At 45.5% G+C, this 22,686-nt stretch overlaps 2 protein-coding genes across 2 annotated transcripts in view; both read left to right on the top strand.

Annotated features, from left to right (window-relative positions):
* Nucleotides 1-22,686, top strand: part of ADAMTS12 (ADAM metallopeptidase with thrombospondin type 1 motif 12) — a 329,278-nt gene that overhangs the window by 95,804 nt on the left and 210,788 nt on the right. The window contains exon 3 of the mRNA XM_073343691.1: nt 12,016-12,190. Coding sequence (XP_073199792.1) covers nt 12,016-12,190 — 175 coding nt within the window. The remainder of the gene's footprint in view (nt 1-12,015; nt 12,191-22,686) is intronic.
* On the top strand, nt 15,245-17,480 carry LOC140911189 (myb/SANT-like DNA-binding domain-containing protein 2). The gene is made up of 2 exons (XM_073343690.1): nt 15,245-16,334; nt 16,924-17,480. The coding sequence occupies exons 1-2, from the start codon at nt 15,776-15,778 to the stop codon at nt 17,073-17,075; spliced, it is 711 nt and encodes a 236-aa protein (XP_073199791.1). The 5' UTR covers nt 15,245-15,775; the 3' UTR covers nt 17,076-17,480.

Genomic DNA, 22,686 nt, shown 5'->3' with positions numbered 1-22,686 from the left:
AACAAAGGTCTTTTTTTTTTTAAATGAACTTCTTCAGCGTGAGGATTTAAAAAAAACATTTGCTTTCAACGCTTTGGGAAGCCCATCAGAAAGTTTCTTGGTGGGTTAGGACAGATGATATCCAAATGATGTTGGCCATGAATATTAATGTGTGTAACAGCTGTACGTTGCTTGGGCATCAGTGAGAATGGGACTTACCCTGTCTTTGTTTTCCCCTTCCATTTTCTCATAGTTTATTTTAATGCAGATAAACTGGAATTACAATTGTTTTGATCAATCTTAACTGGAGTTAATGTAAACCACTTAACTTTCATCCAAGCACTCTCTGCCTATTCTGCCAGGCTCTGGAAGAGAAGAGAAGCTGTTCTGTCCAGGCTTGATGAAAAGACGAAACAGAGTTGAGTGTAGTTATTGGCATGTTGATACAACAGCTGGACGGGACCTAGTTGTTGTTCTCCCCACTCCTTTTTCCCAGTAGGGAAAAGTTTACTTCAGGTTCCCATTTTGGGCCAGTCAAAAATCTTCTGTGAAAGTTCTTTCGCTGGAAAATTGGATCTTTGACTAAGTGAAATTTTTCATGAAACGTCTCTGCTCTCCATGGAAAATCCTTGGGGTTGTGTTATGGTTTTTCATTTTGTCCTTTTTATTGTCAAAAATTAAACACCTGAAAAACGCCAGCCAAAACCATTGATTCAGATCTGCCACAGCAGTGTCTCTTGGCAGTTGTCGTTTTGGTAGCTTGTGCTTCCATTCTCCTCTATGTGCTGGGCTCCCCAGCTCGACTTCAGTTTTCAATTTTTTGCTGAAAAGTCAAATAATTTCCAAAATTCCTTGGGTGGGGTAGGAGAGGAGTAGAAGGCAGTAACCTTTTCCCAGCCAGCTCTCTTCCAGTTACATGCGGTAGTTTTTCACAAAGACACTTGAGTTAAATAATGCCAGTTGTACTACAGTATCACTTTTTCTTGGGAAAAGATTGAGACAGGTGTTTGGCAATGAACACAAATAGGGCACCTCCAGTGTGAATGCGTTTCAGTTCAGATAGCAGAGTTCATCATCCTGTCATCCAAACTGTGTGGTGCAAGCAGCAGACCACATGTGTTCTTGCAATGACGTTTCACTTATCAATTTGACCTCTGCTGGGCTTCTAGATTAAGTTTCTTCACCTTCATTTGTTACATTGCTTTTACGTTCATGATTCAGAAGACAACAAAGGGTAGGAAATAACAAACCTTCAAGAACACTATATATAACTCATATAATAGCAAAGGAAATTTTCTCAATGCTGACTACAAAAAGGTAACAAACTAAAGCTCTTAAGTTGAAGAATAATTAAAGCTTTCTTCTATTCAGTGCAGATCATTACCTTTCGTGACGTATATACTATACAGATCCCACAGTATATTATATTAATTAACGAATGTGTTATGGCAGCTGTGTGAGCCATCAGCAGATACCTTTAAGCGGAAAACCTGTTTGGACAATCTCTTCTACACAAACAGCATTGATGCACACAGAAAACAACATTTCATTTAAAGGAAATTAACAGGAAATTGAGGACAGTATATTTTTTTCTATTTATTAACTTGGCTTCAAAATTACTTAAGCAGCCTTTCTTTTTTTAACATGGGGAACAGGTAATCAAACTCCTTTTATGTCAGTTGTTCCCCTGAGAGGGCTTGTGTTTGAAATATAATGTATCCAGTTTTTAGTATTGAAATAGCATTTTTATATCATGGATATACCTGAGGGTAGAAAAGGTGATATAATCTTATTTATTCTTGCTAATGTACAGTGTGCTGATATTTATTATTAGCACAGAGAAATATATAATAAACTAGTCACATACCAATAGGAGTCTGTGTTTGTGTTCATTGTTCTTTATTCAGCCATCATATAGCTCTTATATGCGTACATGATGCTGTGCACGTATGAAAACCATAGTTCCTACATGAATACAGTTAGCCCCAGATAATCATTGCATTGTCTTTATCTGAAATATTTTGGGTCTCCTAGGTCTAGTTTTAAAAGATTTATGAATTTGGGTTATTATAGAAAGACTTTATGAAAGAAGTGAGATTTAGGGACCATTGTGAATAAAATACTACTTAGTGTTTCAGAGTATTTCATTGTTTTTTCTTCGATTTTTGAGACAGATGGCTTCATTCTTCTCAATAAACAGCTTGTCATTTACCAAATGGTACCAGTGACAAGTGAGCTAGTGATGGGTAAAGCTTGTTCTTGATGGACAAATCATGTGGATGCTCCCAAACCTCTTGAGACTGCAGGAAATCTCATATGAGCAGCCTTTTGCTCATGATTACCCATACTTGTCATAGCAGTGACAGCTGCAAATGGCACGAGAACACCTTTTCTCATGGAGTGTGGCACCTCCAGTTCTTGTCACAGTTCAAAAGTGGAAATGAGATAAGTTTATCGGATCATTGTTAGAAAATGCAAAATGGTTCAGTACAAGAAGAAAGTTTTGAAGGGGCTTTTATTTCTTCCAAAATTGGCCTGTCAATCTCTACTTTACACAAACAGGACAAAAAAAAAAAGGGGGAACATTTTAAATCTCTGGTATGTCTGCACACACTGTATTGCCATCTGTAAATGGTGAAGTGTAGGATACTACACACTTGGGTGTCTGTCTTGGTTACTCATTCAGCCATAACCATAGAATCTATGGCTATGTCTACACTAGGAGCCAGGCATGTGATCTCCAGCTTGCATTTACTCGCAGTAGCTTGATGAGAACTACCGCAAGTACAGATAGTAGTGTAGCAGGGGTGGTGGCAGCAGGGACATGGCTTAGCTGTGCTGAGTATGTATCCGCAGGGTTCAGGTGGGTTTGTACTCGGCGTGGCTAAGCTGTGCTGCTGCTGTCTCTGTTGCTACGCTGGTACTTATACTTGCATTAGCTCTTATTGATGTATTATGAGTACGTGTATGTGAGCTGGGAATCCCACCGTCGTGTGGGTGGAGCCTAATATGTAGAGCTGGAAACCAGGATAGGCCTCTTGTGTATTTTTGTTTGGTACGGCAGTATTAAGACTCCGTGCAAAACAAAAGTTTGTAGGGCGTTGACAATGTCCCATTCTTGCAAGATCTACAAATCTTGGGCCACCATCCGTAACCTTTGCTATTGGATAACAGGGGATGCTTTCAACTCTGTTGCTACTAGGGCCAACATCACTGAGGTATGCCCATTAAATTGCCCACCTAACAGCAATATAGTTTTAGTGATGGCTCCCAGCCTGAGAAAAGATGCCTTCATGTGCAACACCAATGGGCTGCTGCCTCTTCCCACCATGTCTCCTTTCTCCACTGAACTGATGGTAAAAAGAGACCAACAGCTGTTGTGGAGGCAACAATAGATAACATGTAAAAGGCAGTATGACATGTTCCCACTTAATCCCTCCTCTCACAGGGCTTGTCTACATGGGGACACTCACCTAAAGGTATGAATTTAAAGTGGATTAGTTAAACTGCATTAAACCTGTGTGTGTGTGTGTGTGTACACATTCAAAACTAAAGTGGCGTTAATTCAGTGTAGTTTAATGCACTTCCAGCCAAGCTAGAGAGCAGGGAGGTTACTTTGGCACTGACAGGGTTGAGGTTCAGAAGGAAAAGTGCTTGATAGTAAATTAGTTGCTCTTTATTCAAGCACAGAGTTTGTCATAAGGGAAAATTATTCTGATTAGCATCAATGAACATGGATTCTGTGAAACAACTGTGTGTGTGGTGGAGAAGAGAGAGATCCTCCCCAAAAGAACTTTGGCTCATCGTTCTCTAGATAGTTACTAAAAAATTCATAGAATCATAGAAGATTAGGGTTGGAAGAGACTTCAGGAGGTCATCTAGTCCAACCCCTAGCTCAAAGCAGGACCAACCCCAACTAAGTCATCCCAGCCAGGGCTTTGTCAAGCCGGGTCTTAAAAACCTCTAAGAATGGAGATTCCACCACCTCCCTAGGTAACCCATTCCAATGCTTCACCACCCTCCTAGTGAAATAGGTTTTCCTAATAGACAACTTAGACCTCCTCCACTGCAACTTAAGACCGCTGCTTCTTGTTCTGTCATCTGCCACTACTGAGAACGGCCTAGTTCCTTCCTCTTTGGGCCCCCCTTCAGGTAGTTGAAGGCTGCTATCAAATCTCCCCTCACTCTTCTCTTTTGCAGACTAAATAAGCCCAATTCCCTCAGCCTCTCCTCACAAGCCAGCCCCCTAATAATTTTCGTTGCCCTCCTCTGGACTCTCTCCAATTTGTCCTCATCCTTTCTGTAGTGCGGGGCCCAAAACTGGATGCAGTACTCCAGATGTGGCCTCACCAGTGCTGAATAGAGGGGAATAATCCCTTCCCTTGATCTGCTGGCAATGCTCCTATTAATGCAGCCCAATATGCCATTAGTCTTCTTGGCAACAAGGGCACACTGCTGACTCATATCCAGCTTTCTCGTCCACTGTAATCACCAGGTCCTTTTCTGCAGAACTGCTGCTTAGCCGGTCGGTCCCTCAGCCTGTAGCAGTGCATGGGATTCTTCTGTCCTAAGTACAGGACTTTGCACTTATCCTTGTTGAACCTCATCAGATTACTTTTGGCCCAATCCTCCAATGTTTCTAGGTCACTCTGGACCCTATCCCTATCCTCCAGTGTATCTACCTCTCCCCACAGCTTAGTGTCATCCACGAACTTGCTGAAGTTGCAATCCATCCCATCATCCAGATCATTAATGAAGATGTTGAACAAAAAAGAGAACATCTTTGTGCCAGATGTGCAGAATGGTGTGGAAGATGTTGGTGATTCACTTTTCAGTTTTTTGACTGATTTCTAGGGGTGGGAATCCAGTCAAGAGAATCTGCATTACATCATAAGAATCTTCTTTGCCATTCCCACCTTTTTCCTTTATCTGCTCCTCTTGTTTGCTTTCTCTTCATAGAATCATAGAATATCAGGGTTGGAAGGGACCCCAGAAGGTCATCTAGTCCAACCCCCTGCTCGAAGCAGGACCAATTCCCAGTTAAATCATCCCATGTTTAATCATCATGTTGTGGCAGTGATACAAACTGCCATTAAGATAGACCTAAGAGCAACCCATGCGCTGATTTCAGGGTAACAGCATATGTATTATATGGTTATATGTCATAGAATCATAGAATCTCAGGGTTGGAAGGGACCCCTGAAGGTCATCTAGTCCAACCCCCTGCTCGAAGCAGGACCAATTCCCAGTTAAATCATCCCAGCCAGGGCTTTGTCATATCTGACAGTTGCATCATGTGTGTTCTCTTGTGGCTGTTTTAGGAGCAAGGTCTTGAACAGATGTCAGATGGGAGGTGTAAGCTGTCACTGAAGAGTTGGCATGATGCTTGGCCCTTTTTTCAATCACGTTTTTGCCTCTGTCTTTCTCAAAGTGTTTACGATCTTAGTGAAAGATGTTCTCAATTCAGATCTGTCTTAGGATGTGTCTTTGAAATTATCAATATTTTTACTGCATGACTTGAGATTCTGCTTAAAGATGTTTCAATCTACTGAAGAAGACTTTTTTGAGAGTCTTTCATCACTCATTCTGGTAACATGAGCTATCATTTAAGCCGATCATTGCTAATCATTGTCTCGATGCTGGTTGTTTTTGATCTTTCAGGGATGTTAATGTTTGAAACTTTGTCTTGCCAGCCGACCTTCAGAATAGAGTGAAGACAGCACATGTGATACTTTTTCCAGTTTCTTGATGTATCTGCAGTGAGTTGTCCATGCTTCATACCAGTATAAAAGGGACACAATCACTGAGGCATTGTACAGTAAAATCTTTTTTATCCAGTGTGTTGGGAGAATGGGGGATGCCGGTAAGTGAAAAATGCCAGTTAACTAAGAGAGAGGGAATTTGGGTGTGGGGCTGGGGGTTGGGGCATGGGAAGGGGTGTGGGGTGCTGGATCTGGGGGGTGCTCACCATGGGTGGCTCCCTGCAAGCGGCGACCTGTCCCTGCTGTTCCTAGGTGGAGGAACTGCCATGGGGACTCCGTGCACTGCCCCTACCCCACCCTGAGCGCTGGCTGCACAGCTCCCATTGGCTGGCAACTGCAGCCAATGATAGCTGCAGGGGCAGCACCTGTGGGCGGAGGCAGCATGCAGAGCTGTCTGCTGCACCTCCGTCTAGGACAAATCTGGCACCCCGAGCCCCGTCCTGCACCCTAACTCCCTCCCAGAGCCCATGTCCCACACTCCAAATCCCTCGTAACTGTTCCTCCGCCTAGGAGTAGCAGGGACATGTTGCCGCTTCTGGGGAGCCACGTTGAGCCAATTACGGCTTCTATGAAGCTTAGAAATGCTGGTTTATAGAGCTTTCTGGTTGGTACAGGGCCGGATAACACAGCTTTTACTGTATATCATCAGTTTTGTTAGTGAGACAAGGTGGGGAGGTAATATCTTTTATTGTACCAGCTTCTGGTGGTGAGAGAGACAAGCTTCCGAGTGACACCGAGCTCTTCTTCAGTTGAGTTTTGTTGACAGTTTGATATGCAGGTTGAGTATCCTACGCTGGAGTCTTCCAAAAGCCTGGCTTGCCTTTTGCATTCTGTTCGATATTTCTTGATCCAGGGAGCCGTCACTTGCGATGGTTCTGCTAAGGTATGTAAAGTGATTGATGGTCTTTAATTTTATACTATGAACGGTGATGTTTAGCTCCGTGGTAGTGGTTAATGGGGCTGATTGGAAGAGGACTTCAGTTTTTTCCAGACTGATAGTGATTCCAAACTCTTTAGTTTTTTTGGATAACCTGTGAAGAATAAACTGTAGGTTGCTTTCATTGTGACAAAGTAGAACACAATCATCCACAAAAAGGACTTCACATATGAGTTTCTCATGGACTTTTTTGTCTTTGCCATGAGCCTTTGGAGACAGAAGACTTTTCCACCAGTTCTGTACCTCATGTAGATGCCATTATAAAGCTTGTCAGTTGCGTAATTCAGAACAGCTGTGAAGAGAGCAAACAGGATTGGTCCCAGCATAGTGCCTCCTTTCATCTCATTAGATATGGGCAATGGTTTAGAGAGGCCACCACATGAGAGTACTTGACCAGTCACGTGTAAGCCAGGGTCTGAATGAGCTCTCCTCTGCCATCTGTTCATAAACTGGGGAAAAAGACCTCAGGAGGAGACTGTATTTGAGACCCGAGGGGAGCCCCCCCGCGAGATCCGGCATATCTGCTTTGTCAAGAAGGTTCAGACAAGTCCAATAAGTTAGTAGAATGTAAAATTCATAAATACTTGCTGTGGATCAAATTGATTTTTGTTACAGCAGATGAAAGTTGACTCTCTCTACATGACCTTTCTCCTTGTCAAAAAGCAAATTCATTGCATTGTGAATATAATACATTCTACTCAATCCCTTGGCAGTAGAACAGTAGATCAGTTTCATCTCAGCCATTTTATTTCATTGCAGTCATGCAGTCAACTAACTATCAATATGGTCCAGAGGCTGGTGAGCGTAAGTCTGCAAGACAAGAGAAAATGGGAGAAAATGTCTCCTGACACAGATGACCCATAACTGAACGCTTAATAGATCCTAGAGTGCCGAACAAACATTAATCCTCTCAATATGTCTGTAAGGTCACTACATATAGTAAGTAAACATTTTTCCCTGTGCCTGGGAATAGCTCTGAGATCTTGGATTGCTTCAGTATTAATGCATTTATAAGTCATTTTAGTTCAGATGGCTATAGTACTCCTTAGTTTTACTAAAAAAAAGGAGTACTTGTGGCACCTTAGAGACTAACAGATTTATTTGAGCATAAGCTTTCGTGAGCTACAGCTCACTTCATCGGATGCATGTAGTGGCATTGTTTCATGTTCTCTGTGTATATAAAATCTCCCCACTGTATTTTCCACTACATGCATCCGATGAAGTGAGCTGCAGCTCATGAAAGCTTATGCTCAAATAAATTTGTTAGTCTCTAAGGTGCCACAAGTACTCCTTTTCTTTTTGCGGATACTGACTAACATGGCTGCTACTCTGAAACCTTAGTTTTACTAAAAGAAAAGGAGTACTTGTGGCACCTTAGAGACTAACCAATTTATTTGAGCATAAGCTTTCGTGAGCTACAGCTCACTTCATGTATGCATCCGATGAAGTGAGCTGTAGCTCACGAAAGCTTATGCTCAAATAAATTGGTTAGTCTCTAAGGTGCCACAAGTACTCCTTTTCTTTTTGCGAATACAGACTGACACGGCTGTTACTCTGAAACCTTAGTATTACTGTGAGTCTCATGATTCCCTTTCAGTGACAACTGTTTTCTGAGGTCTGTCAACCCAGAATAACATAAGCAATATTGACAAACCCAGGCATTAATAAATCAGTAGATTATTTTAAAATACATTTTGAGTTCTTGTTTGGCTGCTGTGTATTGAGCCTTTTCAAACTTTTCTCTACAACTGAGAGTTCATGAAATCTTTTATTAGATTCTCCCTTAGTATAAGGATTCCAGGAAATGGGCCTTTAAGACAAACACCAGCTATTGCAAGATTCATGATAAAATCATGAGTCAGCAACTCTGTGTAAGGGCCAGAACATCTCCGCAGCAACATGGGCTATCACAAGCACATCAAAGCTGTCCTCCACTTGCCACACTGGTTTCCCACAGAATATCGGGTCAAGTTCAAGGTCTTGATCCTTATGTTCAAAACAGTCGAAAGCCTGGGCCCAGTACATCTAAAGACCTACTAAAGCTTTGGTGATCAGCAGCTCCACTCCTGACGCACAATGGAACTTTCTATCACAAGGGTTAAAGTCATCTGGGTAGGAGACAAAGCTTTCTTGTGGGCAGATCCGACACACTGGAATAAACTCTCTTAGAAACAAAAGACCGTTACAAATCTTACCACCTCCCACTCCAATTACAAGGTGTACCTCTTTGATGTTGCCTTCTCTAAGAGAGGAGCGGTGTAAGTAAAACAAAAAAATCATATTCTAGCACAACGCTACACTGCGCACACACTTCTCCCCCTGAGGAGAGAATGGGAGAATAAACCATACATGAGAGATGTTAGTCACACTTCAGTGCACTACTCTAAGGTGTTCAGACGCTATATAGTGATTGAGGGTGATATAAGAACTTTTATAGAACAGAATAGTAGTAACAGCAGCAGGACCAGAGGAGTTCATAGTCCCACTGCTGTACAAAGGGAGGACTGGCATGACTCCTTCCCTCCCCTCCTGCAGACACTAGTCAACTTTTTGGTAAGGAAGAGCAGGCCCATGTGCTCTGCCTCCTGAGGACTCAATGAGAGTGTGCCATTTCATTGCCCCTAAAGATTGCCACTACTTGAAGACTTTGGAGAGGATTGCAGACCAACTGTCCCACCACCTTGAAGACCACAACAAAGGGTAAGGGTGAGCCAGGATCTATTGGAGAGAGAGATAGAGGGTGGGTAGTTTGCTGGGCTGACTCAGTTCCCATAAAAGGTTTGCAAACCTCTGAGAGATTCAAGTTTTGTAACAAATCTCTGAACCCAGTAACCTTCTCCAGGTTTCATTTACCAAAGTTTTGTACAACTCTTGCCATGAGACCTCCTGATTGTTTGTTTTTGTGGTAGCTCATAGAGGTTCTTCTCATGGGTTTAGCTAGGCACTGCGTGCACACACACAAATAAGACTCCCTGGTTCATAAAGCTTTGAACATAAGTTTATGAGACCCAACAGGTGGCTGCAACAAACTGTTATGGGAGGGCAGAAGATTGTTATGATTAGCCTAATAAGTAGTGATCACAGCACACCAGCTGTCTAGCTATTGTCAAGTTTTGTAGGTTTCAAAACAGAGGTGACCTGGGACAATTTATTACAGTGAGAAGCTAGAAGACTCCAAAAACAAATACTCCATCCACAGCAAAAAGTATGGTTTTTGGTGGGGATGCCTGAGGGCAGGTTGTGTTAACTATGTTTACTAGCGCCTAAACAAACTTCTATACTATATACAACATTATTTGGCCCGAGCATAAAGCTCAGATAGAGATCCAAACTCTCCAAGAATTTGGGATGTTTGGAACTAGGGTTTTGGAGGCAGTACTGTCATTATAACCCACTCTTTTTAAGAGAAGTCTGGCCTCTCATTACTAAGTAAGTAGCCTTAATACAACCCTGATATAACATCCTAACCTTGTATAGCCTCTCCTTTGCATTCCTATTTGTTGGACTCATGCTTGCTTGACATCTTTATCTGTGTTGACCACAGATTTAATGCTAGGATTTGTGTACTTTAATATTGTTTGTCAGACTCCTGTTTCAAAAATAGCCTTGATTTATGGTATCTCATGAAGAGCTGATTTGTATATTTTGTTTTTATGCTAAAAACTGGGACTCCTGACTCTTTTATTATTTATATTCTCATTTAAACCCAGATCAGTAAACCTTTGTGAACTTGAGCCCTAATCCAGAATCTGTAAACCTTCACGGGGTCTTGAAGTTAATATTGACATCTTCAATAAAATCACAAGGCTTTTTTTTTTTTTTTTTAAAAGAAGGGCAACCTTGGTATTTTTACTTTCATTTGCAATGGAAATTGGGCTGGAGGGAAAGATGCTGCAATAGAGGCATTAATGATGCAGATAACAAAAACTCAGAGGAAAGTTCATTTAATTCACTTCCCACCTCCTTCCCCTTGGGGAATGCACAAGGAAAAACAGGCTATGAATACCTGCACCCCAATCCCTCAACTCAAGATATTTATGGACATTAAGAGGTGTGGATTGTGCACTGGAGGTTTGTAGCAAGTGTCTGGAGAAGGGTGAACCTTGGAGCAGGACTTGTTGGATCCGTACTGGACTTCTTAGTGGGGCAGGTAATACACATAGCTCATGATTAATTATTCTTGCTGACATGGGGAATTGAGAATATGATGATTTTTCTTTCACGTGTGTCTGTCCTTTCTTGTGAATTTGGCTATGCAAGACTGGAGTGTGTCTGCCAGGTGATCTTTTCTGCCTTCCTTGTATGAAGCTAGGAAAGGAGGAGAGTTCAGGGACCAGAATGAGACAAAAAGGGAGGGTGGATAGCTGGGGAGGATCATCAATCTACCACACGCCTGGTGATGTGCAGCTGGTGTTGGATCTAAAGCACGTCTATAAGCAGAATTGCTATTGGTCCAATGTGTATGCTGAAGTGAGTGGCTGTGCTGTCCTGTTTTTAAAACAATCCCATGAAATCAAGATTGGATGTCTTTAATCAAAGATGCTCTAGCTCAGCCAGAAGTTATGAGGTTGATGGAGAAATTGGGAGAAATTCTACAGCGTGTGTTATGCAGGAGGTCAGACTATGTGATCATAATGGTTCCTTCTGGCCTTAAAATCTATGGAAAAAACACCCTGTTTCACTGTGAAGTCAGAGGAGAGTAACGCTTTCATAAATTGTAAGACTAGAAGGGACCACTAGGACCATCTAGTCTGAGCTTCGGTATAATACTGGCCATGAAATTGCATCCTGTAATTCCTTCAGTGGAGGGTATTATTCTTCCCCATTGTGCAACAGCCTCTATACAAGTTTTCTTGTCTAGGGCACAGGTGCACAGCCCTAGGAAAACAAAAGACTATTCTACTGTATCATGAATGCAGCATTTTGACTGATTAACTTTGTCAGCGTTGTTGAAGTCTGACAACCTTTGCCATGATAAAGAGGGGCAGAGCTTCTTAGAAAGGAGTTCATGTGAGCAACTCTTGTAAGCTGGGCCCAGCAGGACTATAATGCTAGCGAGTTGTCATAGCAACATCCTCCATTTTTATTACCCTCAAGTTCTGAGTTCCTAGCAAGACTTCAAAGTTTCCCTTTTGGTATCTTATGTTACAAAGAAAAAAAAGGAGTAAAAAACAAACAAACCCTATTGTTTTAATTTAAAGCTGTTGAGTGAAACATGGCTAACTTATCAGAAAAGCCCAAAGCTGCTGATGTGAGGGAACATCCAGACTCATTCAGATTTGAATCAGAGTGCTGGACAGGTGCAGTTGAAATTAACATTTATGTACTTATTTTCAGACTGGATATTTCCGTCTGCCCCATGGGGACTACTTCATTGAGCCTGTGAAAAAGCATCCACTGGAAGAGGGAATAGCATACCCACACATAATCTACAGGGCAAATATCCTTCAAAATGCTTTAAGGCAACGGCGGGAGACCACAACAGACAAGGAACAAGCTTGTGGATTGAATGGTATGAATTTTGTTGGAGCTTTTTGCTTGTTGGTTGCTAAATTTTTTTAACCCAGCCTTTCCTTCACAAATAATTACACCCTTCTTTTCCAACTGGCAGCTTTCTATTAACATAGAAGTCAGGAATTAGTAGTACAGTGCATTAGGAGCTCCATAAGAACAGTTTTGTGGCTTACTGTGAGTGATTTTCAGGGTTTCCTATATGTATTTTAACCCTAGTGTAATTTCAATTTTATATTTCATAAGAGGTGAAGCTTGTGAGTATCCATCTGATCCATTCTACGCAGAGCCCTACAGCCCTTTGCCAGTCACACCAGGCAGTACTCAAATAGGTCCAGATGCTTGGGACCAGATCTTCAACTGGTGTAAATCAGTGGAGCCCCAGTCATTTCAGTGGATCTACGTACACTTACACTGGCTGAGGATCTGTCCCTCTGGGTTTAATGATACCAACTTTCCATTCACACTATCAGAAAAACTAAACAGAATGTTACCATGCCATGTTTTAGTTATATCAGTTCTGGGTATCATCTCTGTGGTGAGTATCAATATTTCAAGTTTCCACATGACTATTATTGGAATATCTAAAGCCCTGTACCTGGCTGTATTAAAGTGCCTCTAGTGCAGTGGTCCCCAATGGGGGTGCCATGGCACCCGCCAGGGCATTTATGTGCACCTGCCTACTGACAAGGGAGCGCTTCCGCCGGACAACCCACCGCCGAGGAGTGCAGCCACCGGACAACCAACGCTTCTTGATGACGCTGCTTCTTGGTGGCATTTCGGCGGCTGGTCGTCCGGCGCCTGCCACACTCTTCTGGGAACATGAATATGCGATAGCAACAGAAAGATTGGGGACCACTGCTGTAGTGCCTTGTCCTAGGTAACAATTTTTGAGGTATTGTTTGTGACAATACGAGTTATATGAGGAGCTACTTAGATGATCTAAATGTTCTTACAGTACTGTGACTCTTTGGAGTACGATTCTTGTTGTTGGTTAGAAGACCCTGGAATAAAGGAACATATCTGTAGGTTGCTCTTGCTCTCCCCTAACTACAGTATGTAATATGTTGCTGATTAGGATGCTGTCTGTCCTCCTTTCACCAACTGCATTTGTTCCTTGCCATTTGGAAAATTTTAAATCTAGCCTGGACAAAACATTAGTAAATGTACTATGGGAAAAAATCCTTAATTGGCAGGAAGTCTGACTAGGGAACTGTAGCGGGGTGGTCACCCCGCTCCAGTTTGGAAGGGGTTAAAGACAGCCCTGGGAAAGGGCTGCCACGGGGAGCCAATCATGAGCAGGCTTGAGGCAGCCAATCAGAGCCTGGCTGGGCCAGTATAACAAGGGCGAAGGGAAGGGCTGGGTCAGTCTCACTCCAGCCTTGGATTGAGAAGGGCCTAGCTGCCTGGGAGCACAGGGTACCCAAAGCAGAACAGTGCTGGAGAAAGGCAAGTGGAGCTGGGGAGCTCCAGCCTGGCAACTCTCCAGGCTGAGGCCTTGTTAAAGGCCTAAGGGGGTACTGGGGCTGCTGAGATGCAGCCCAGGGATAGGCAAAGGCAGCTGGTCCAACCCCCTTGCCAAGGATGAGTGGTCATTATGGACTACAATTTGCCCCAGAGAAAGGGGGCTAGATGATGATTGGCAGTCACCATGGAGGCAAGGTGGGCATAGGGGGTATGGGTTCCCCTCAGAGGGGAGACCCAGAGTGTGGAGACTGCTGTGGGGCAACACTCCAAGATAAGAGGGCACTGGGGTCCAGGAGGGATGCGGGGCCTGCGGCAGCCAAGGCACCAGCCAGCAGGAGATGCTCTTGAGGCTGGAATTGAGCTAATTCCTGGACAACCAGCAGGAGGAGACCGTGCCGATGAGTCGGCGATCTGCTGCAGCAGAGGTGGGCAAACTACAGCCTGCGGGACCGTCCTGCCCGGCCCTGAGCTCCCGGCTGGGGAGGCTGGTCCCCCGCCCCTCCCCTGCCACTTCAGTGCGCCGCGCTGCCTGCGCTTTGGCCTGCCGCTCCTGCTGGGCAGTGCAAGCGGTGTGGCTGGCTCCAGCGGGGCTGCAAGCTCCCGCTGCTCTGAGCAGCATGGTAAGGGGGTTGGATAAGGGGCAGGGAGTCCAGGGGGCAGTCAGGGGACAGGGAGCAGTTGGATGGGGCGGAGGTTCTGGGGGTGGCGCACACAGGGAACAGGGGGCGTTGGAATCCCGGGGTGGAGGCCTGTCAGGCAGTGGGGGTATGGATAGGGGTTGGGAGAGTCAGGGAACGGGGGGGTTGGATAGGTGTGGGAGTCCTGGGGGAGGCTGTTGGGGGTGGGGGTGTGGATAGGGGTCAGGGGGGCAGTCAGGGGACAGGGAGTGGGGGGGCTGGATAGGGACTGGGGTCCTGGGGGGTGGTTATGGGCGGGGAGGTCCCGGGAGGGGGCGGTCAGGGGACAAGGAGCAGGGGATGTTGGATGGGTTGGAGGTTCTGAGGGGGGCAGTCAGGGGGTGGGAAGTGGGAGGGGGTGGATAAGGGGTAGGCTCCAGGCTGTTTGGGGAGGCACAGCCTGCCCTACCCGGCCCTCCATACAGTTTCGCAATGCCAATGTGGCCCTTGGGCCAAAAAAGTTTGCCCACCCCTGTGCTACAGGGACTACAGCTAGGTTAATCATACATTTCTAGAAGTGGAGTTGCCGTGTATTTAGCTTGAGAATATGTTTGAAACTATAGTGGTTAAAAAGGCTAATTCTTTTCCAGGGATGAAAACCGATTGATAATTGGACTCCTGTCTTTCTGAGCCATGACTGCTGCTGAAGTTTTAAGTATATGTACTGCTAATTATGGAGTAAAAGGAGCAGACAGTCTCTCCCTCTTCTCTCAGGCCCCACACATACCTCTACAGCTGTAAACCTTGAGTAATATTTGCGATTTGCTGACATGAGCCATCAGTCAGTGGGAGCTGTGCTTGAATATCTAAAATGCTCTATATTGCTAAGTACTCTGAAAAACCAGGTTCCCAGGCATCTCAAATTGGGCACCCAAAATTAGTGGCTACTTTGGACCTTAATCTCTCTGTGCCTCAGCTGCCCATATGTAATATGGGCATAGTATCTCCTGGTCTCACCCTGGTTTTATGAAGGTTAAAGTTTGTGAAGCACTTGGATAGTATAGGGATGAGCACCATAGAAAAGCCCTGGAGAAAATTTAATAATTCTGTCTTCAGAGCAGGATTTGAATAGTGTGCAGTAACTAAGCCCTGGTCTACACTAGGACTTTAGGTCGAATTTAGCAGCGTTAAATTGATTTAAACCTGCACCCGTCCACACAGTGAAGCCCTTTATTTCGACTTAAAGGGCTCTTAAAATCGATTTCCTTACTCCACCCCTGACAAGTGGATTAGCGCTTAAATCGACGTTCCCGGCTCGAATTTGGGGTACTGTGGACACAATTCGATGGTATTGGCCTCCGGGAGCTATCCCAGAGTGCTCCATTCTGACCGCTCTGGACAGCACTCTCAACTCAGATGCACTGGCCAGGTAGACAGGAAAAGAACCGCAAACTTTTGAATCTCATTTCCTGTTTGGCCAGCGTGGCAAGCTGCAGGTGACCATGCAGAGCTCATCAGCACAGGTGACCATGATGGAGTCCCAGAATCGCAAAAGAGCTCCAGCATGGACCGAACGGGAGGTACGGGATCTGATCGCTGTTTGGGGAGAGGAATCCGTGCTATCAGAACTCCGTTCCAGTTTTCGAAATGCCAAAACCTTTGTGAAAATCTCCCAGGGCATGAAGGACAGAGGCCATAACAGGGACCCGAAGCAGTGCCGCGTGAAACTGAAGGAGCTGAGGCAAGCCTACCAGAAAACCAGAGAGGCGAACAGCTGCTCTGGGTCAGAGCCCCAAACATGCCGCTTCTATGATGAGCTGCATGCCATTTTAGGGGGTTCAGCCACCACTACCCCAGCCGTGTTGTTTGACTCCTTCAATGGAGATGGAGGCAATACGGAAGCAGGTTTTGGGGACGAAGAAGATAGCTCACAGCAAGCAAGCGGAGAAACCGGTTTTCCCGACAGCCAGGAACTGTTTCTCACCCTAGACCTGGAGCCAGTACCCCCCGAACCCACCCAAGGCTGCCTCCTGGACCCAGCAGGCGGAGAAGGGACCTCTGGTGAGTGTACCTTTTAAAATGCTATACATGGGTTAAAAGCAAGCATGTGAAAGGATTACTTTGCCCTGGCATTTGCGGTTCTCCTAGATGTAGTCCTAAAGCCTTTGCAAAAGGTTTCTGGGGAGGGCAGCCTTATTTCGTCCTTCATGGTAGGACACTTTACCACTCCAGGCCAGTAACACGTACTCGGGAATCACTGTAGAACAAAGCATTGCAGTGTATGTTTGCTGGCATTCAACCAAAATCCGTTCTTTATCTCTCTGTGTTATCCTCAGGAGAGTGAGATATAATTCATGGTCACCTGGTTGAAATAGAGTGCTTTTCTTCAGGGGACACTCAGAGGAGCCCATTCCTGCTGGGCTGTTTGCCTGTGGCTAAACAGAAATGTTCCCCGCTGTTAGCCACAGGGAGGGGGGAAGGTTGAGGGGGTAGTCACGCGGTGGGAGGAGGCAAAATGCGACCTTGTAACGAAAGCACATGTGCTATGTATGTAATGTTAACAGCAAGGTTTACCCTGAAAGAGTGTAGCGACTGTTTTATAAAATGTGTCTTTTTAAATACCGCTGTCCCTTTTTTTTTTCTCCACCAGCTGCATGTGTTTCAATGATCACAGGATCTTCTCCTTCCCAGAGGCTAGTGAAGCTTAGAAAGAAAAAAAACGCACTTGCGATGAAATGTTCTCCGAGCTCATGCTGTCCTCCCACACTGACAGAGCACAGACGAATGCGTGGAGGCAAATAATGTCAGAGTGCAGGAAAGCACAAAATGACCAGGAGGAGAGGTGGCGGGCTGAAGAGAGTAAGTGGCGGGCTGAAGAGAGTAAGTGGCGGGCTGAAGACAGGGCTGAAGCTCAAATGTGGCGGCAGCGTGATGAGAGGAGGCAGGATTCAATGCTGAGGCTGCTGCAGGACCAAACCAGTATGCTCCAGTGTATGGTTGAGCTGCAGCAAAGGCAACTGGAGCACAGACTGCCACTGCTGCCCCTCTGTAACCAACCGCCCTCCTCCCCAAGTTCCATAGCCTCCACACCCAGACGCCCAAGAACGCGGTGGGGGGACCTCCGGCCAACCAGCCACTCCACCACAGAGGATTGCCCAAAAAAAAGAAGGCTGTCATTCAATAAATTTTAAAGTTGTAAACTTTTAAAGTGCAGTGCTTAAAGTGCTGTGTGGCATTTTCCTTCCCTCCTCCACCACCCCTCCTGGGATACCTTGGTAGTCATCTCCCTATTTGTGTGATGAATGAATAACGAATGCATGACTGTGAAGCAGCAATGACTTTATTGCCTCTGCAAGCGGTGATTAAAGGGAGGAGGGGAGGGTGGTTAGCTTACAGGGAAGTAGAGTGAACCAAGGGGCGGGGGGTTTCATCAAGGAGAAACAAACAGAACTTTCACACCGTAGCCTGGCCAGTCATGAAACTGGTTTTCAAAGCTTCTCTGATGCGTACTGCGCCCTCCTGTGCTCTTCTAACTGCCCTGGTGTCTGGCTGCGCGTAACCAGCAGCTAGGTGATTTGCCTCAGCCTCCCACCCCGCCATAAACGTCTCCCCCTTACTCTCACAGATATTGTGGAGCACACAGCAAGCAGTAATAACAGTGGGAATATTGGTTTCGCTGAGGTCTAAGCGAGTCAGTAAACTGCGCCAGCGCGCCTTTAAACGTCCAAATGCACATTCTACCAGCATTCTGCACTTGCTCAGCCTGTAGTTGAACAGCTCCTGACTACTGTCCAGGCTGCCTGTGTACGGCTTCATGAGCCATGTCATTAAGGGGTAGGCTGGGTCCCCAAGGATACATATAGGCATTTCAACATCCCCAACAATTATTTTCTGGTCTGGGAATAAAGTCCCTTCCTGCAGCTTTTGAAACAGACCAGAGTTCCTGAAGATGCGAGCATCATGGACCTTTCCCGGCCATCCCACGTTGATGTTGGTGAAACGTCCCTTGTGATCCACCAGAGCTTGCAGCACTATAGAAAAGTACCCCTTGCGGTTTATGTACTCGGCGGCTTGGTGCTCCGGTGCCAAGATAGGGATATGAGTTCTGTCTATGGCCCCACCACAGTTAGGGAATCCCATTGCAGCAAAGCCATCCACTATGACCTGCACATTTCCCAGGGTCACTACCCTTGATATCAGCAGATCTTTGATTGCGTGAGCTACTTGCATAACAGCAGCCCCCACAGTAGATTTGCCCACTCCAAATTGATTCCCAACTGACCGGTAGCTGTCTGGCGTTGCAAGCTTCCACAGGGCTATCGCCACTCGCTTCTCAACTGTGAGGGCTGCTCTCATCCTGGTATTCATGCGCTTCAGGGCAGGGGAAAGCAAGTCACAAAGTTCCATGAAAGTGCCCTTACGCATGCGAAAGTTTCGCAGCCACTGGGAATCGTCCCAGACCTGCAACACTATGCGGTCCCACCAGTCTGTGCTTGTTTCCCGAGCCCAGAATCGGCGTTCCACAGCATGAACCTGCCCCATTAGCACCATGATGCATGCATTGTCAGGGCCCATGCTTTCAGAGAAATCTGTGTCCATGTCCTGATCACTCACGGGACCGCGCTGACGTCGCCTCCTCACCCGGTATCGCGTTGCCATGTTCTGGTGCTGCATATACTGCTGGATAATGCGTGTGGTGTTTAATGTGCTCCTAATTGCCAAAATGAGCTCAGCGGCCTCCATGCTTGCCTTGGTATGGCGTCCGCACAGAAAAAAGGCGCGGAACGATTGTCTGCCGTTGCTCTGACGGAGGGAGGGGCGACTGACGACACGGCTTACAGGGTTGGCTTCAGGGAGCTAAAATCAACAAAGGGTGTGTCTGTACATCAAGGAGTATTTCAGGCAGGACTGCACGGAGGGTTCCAATAAGAAATGGTGCACCTAAGTTATCGTTGTTATTGGAACAAGGAGGTTAGCCTGGCCTCTGATTGATACATGGCTAGATTTACCTCGCTGCACCTTCTCTGTGAGTGACTGCAGTGTGATCTAGACAGGGGAGGAGGCAAATGAGAACAAAACAAATCTGGTCTATTTCTTGTTCTGACCCACTCCATCTATCTTTTACATCTTTGGCTGGCAGCAGACGGTGCAGAAGGACTGCATGCCATCCACATCTCATGGCTGCTTGGCAGAAGATGGTACAGTACGACTGCTAGCCATCTTCATCTCTTGCCTGCCTGGCATAAGATGGTACAATACGACTGCTAGCAATCCTCATCTCTTGCCTGCCTGGCAGAAGATGGTACAGTACGACTGCTAGCAGTCCGTATCGCCTGCCCGCTCACCATAAGACGGTTCAATAGGACTGCAGGACTAAAGAGAATGACCTGGTCAAGTCACTCCAAATTTAGTCCCTGCGCCCATGTCTGCCCAGGCGCTCCCAGCCGACGTGGCCAGGAGCACCTCGGACACGACGAGGACGACTACCAGTCGTATTGCACCGTCTGCTGCCAGAAGGCAATGGGTTGCTGCTACTGTGCAGCAAAGCTGTACCGCGTCTGCCAGCACCCAGGAGACATAGGGTGACGGTTACCTGAGCGGGCTCCATGCTTGCCGTGGTATGGCGTCTGCACAGGTAACTCAGGAAAAAAGGCGCGAAATGATTGTCTGCCCTTGCTTTCACGGGGGGAGGGAAGGGAACGGGGGCCTGACGATATGTACCCAGAACCACCCGCGACAATGTTTTAGCCCCATCAGGCATTGGGATCTCAACCCAGAATTCCAATGGGCAGCGGAGACTGCGGGAACTGTGGGATAGCTACTCACAGTGCAACGCTCTGGAAGTCGACGCTTGCCTCGGTACTGTGGAAGCGCTCCGCCGAGTTAATGCACTTAATGCACTTAGAGCATTTTCTGTGGGGACACACACACTCGAATATATAAAACCGATTTCTAAAAAACCGACTTCTATAAATTCGACCTAGTTTCGTAGTGTAGACATACCCTATAACCTAAGGCTATCCATGGAACAATGAGAAGAAAGCGAAATATCGAATCACTCTCATTAAGTGAGCACTGTTCATTCTGTGCACTGAATGAGGTGGAGTCCTGTGTGTGTGTGTGTGTGGAAAAAAAAAATAGTATGTAATCATGTTATTAAAGACTGTCGCAGAATGGGCACACAGAAGGGGACCAAATTAAGGCTAAACCGACAACCTTAATTCTGGCATTTACTAACTTTTGAGTGCTTGACTTTGCAACCATAATTTCTTTTAACATAGTTTTTTTGTGTGTAACATTAAGTAAAGCATAGTCTTAATGTGTTAGAATACTGCTGAAAATCTTTTCTCTACCATTCCTGCCTTCCCAGTCACCTTCCCAGCTAATTTCACATGAAAATAAGATTTAGGACTTGCATGCTGAGTTCACTATTTTATAGCACCAGGAGCCGGAAGCCACGTACGTCTTTTTTCTTCTGTTCTAAGTGATGGAATGTATAGGGGGGTGTACTGTGTGTATCTTACTCTGTCCAAAATTCTCCTTCAAACTAGTTAAACGTTAGGTTGGACTTGAGCCATCTCTACTGCAGAGGGGAAAAAAATAATTCCTCCACTAAGCTTCCCAGTCTCCTCTATCTCAGATTCTGAACGTATTCATTGTGAGGACTCACTAGCACCAGCTGTTTCTTTCTAACTGACTGTAGAAATGGAAGCTGCTTTTTCTAGCTATGGTCAGGGGAGCTGGAACAATTTGTATAGTGGTGGGTGCGTAGAGCCATTGAACCAAACTGAAAACCCTGTATATAATGGAAACCACTTCAAGCCAGGGGGTGCAGCAGGACCCTCAGCATCCTTAGTTCCAGCACCTATGCGGTGGTTTGGCTGAGCAAAGTTTTCTTACACTGGCAGATTGCTCACTAGATGCACACTTTTTTCAAAGATCATGAGTTAGTTTGCGGTGAACATGGAGACTCTCTCAAGAGGAAATGTAATTGTCGAAGCCCAAATCTAGGGCCTGATCTAACTCCCATGGGAGTCTATAGATACCTTTCCACGGATGGCAATGGGAGTTGGTTCAGTCCCCTATGACACTAATATTTCAGTATATCCAGTAGTCTCCCTATAGAAGAGGACTTTCTGCTTGTCTGGACAGATTTGGCAAAGAAATAATCATGGAGATGCTTGTTTGTGGAAAGAAATATTTAAAACTGAACCATTTTAAGCCAGGCTAACTTTACTGTCGTAAGTCTCAGGAATAATACATTTCTAGAAAATCTTTTTGTGTGTTTAAAAAGTCTTAAATTCCTAGGAGACTTTAAAAAAAACCCTCTCGGAAATAGTTCAAACTACCTATGGTGGTTTTTTAGAAGAATTATCATGGAAATATATTGGGACAATATCAGACATGGATTTAAAAAATAAAAGAATGGGGGTTCCTGCTTGTGATGGATTAATGTATGCTTCTATCTATGACTATGTCTACATTTGGAGGAGGACAGATGCTGCACGCCCGGCTAACATGGGTATAAATAGCAGTGTAGCTAGTGAGATGCGGCTTAGGTGAGTAGAGTAAGTCACAGGCCCTACGTTTCTGGCTGAACCCCCATGGTATATACCCTACACGGGCTCTCTACATGCCCAAACTGTACCTCCCATGTCTACACGGGTATTTTTAGCAGCATACTGTCCCACTGCCTCCCCAGGGCTGGAGCCTTTCACTGTCACATGTAGGTACACGGGTAGTGCCTGTGCTCTACACGCCACCATAAGTGTAGACATAACCTATATCAAACTACACACTCCTGTTTGTTTTGGGAACACCTTTTTGTTAGTAACACTATAGCGGTGTGCCTTCACTGTTGTCTCTTTACCTCCATCCTGGACTGGGAATTACCAGAGGCATTACCAGAGGGGGAAAAATGCAGAGCAATCAAGGGCTGTTAGCCTGCAGGATCTTGTATTCAAATGGAAGCTCCCTTCCACGTGAGTTAGCTACAGCCCAGAGAAACCTGTTCTCCCAGGTGGCCTTGTAATCAGACAGTTGGTCACCTGATGAGGGACTTGAAGTCACTGGGGTAGGGGTCACCTGACAAAAGGGACTAAACTTTATAAAAGGGATGCTCTTTCATCAGCCATTTCAGAGAGAGGCAGAGAGGGAAGCAGACCAGAACCAGAAGACAAGGTTAAGCAGGAGGAGGGGGAGAATCCTAGGCTCCCTAAATAGACACTAACCAAATCCCAAGGGCCTCTTGGAATGTTGAGGAAACAACAACAATACGCTTAGACAGCAAAGGTCAGAGGCACTGAATGTATGGCTGTATTCCAGGCATCTACGAGCTTCACAGGATTATTACTGATCTATTGCAGCCACATTAATCACGAGTGACCATATAACAGTTGTCATTCCATGATGG

Source organism: Lepidochelys kempii, chromosome 5 (genome assembly GCF_965140265.1).
Source record: "Lepidochelys kempii isolate rLepKem1 chromosome 5, rLepKem1.hap2, whole genome shotgun sequence".
NCBI lineage: Eukaryota > Metazoa > Chordata > Testudines > Cheloniidae > Lepidochelys > Lepidochelys kempii.
The sequence above is the reverse complement of the archived record's forward strand: the minus strand, read 5'-3'. Positions and strand labels throughout refer to the sequence as shown.

Excerpts from the sequence above, each read along its gene's own strand:
- LOC140911189 (XM_073343690.1), top strand. The coding sequence starts at position 15,776 with ATGCAGAGCTCATCAGCACAGGTGACCATGATGGAGTCCCAGAATCGC. Across the intron at positions 16,335-16,923 it reads AGGCGGAGAAGGGACCTCTG|CTGCATGTGTTTCAATGATC; the intron begins GTGAGTGTACCT and ends TTTCTCCACCAG.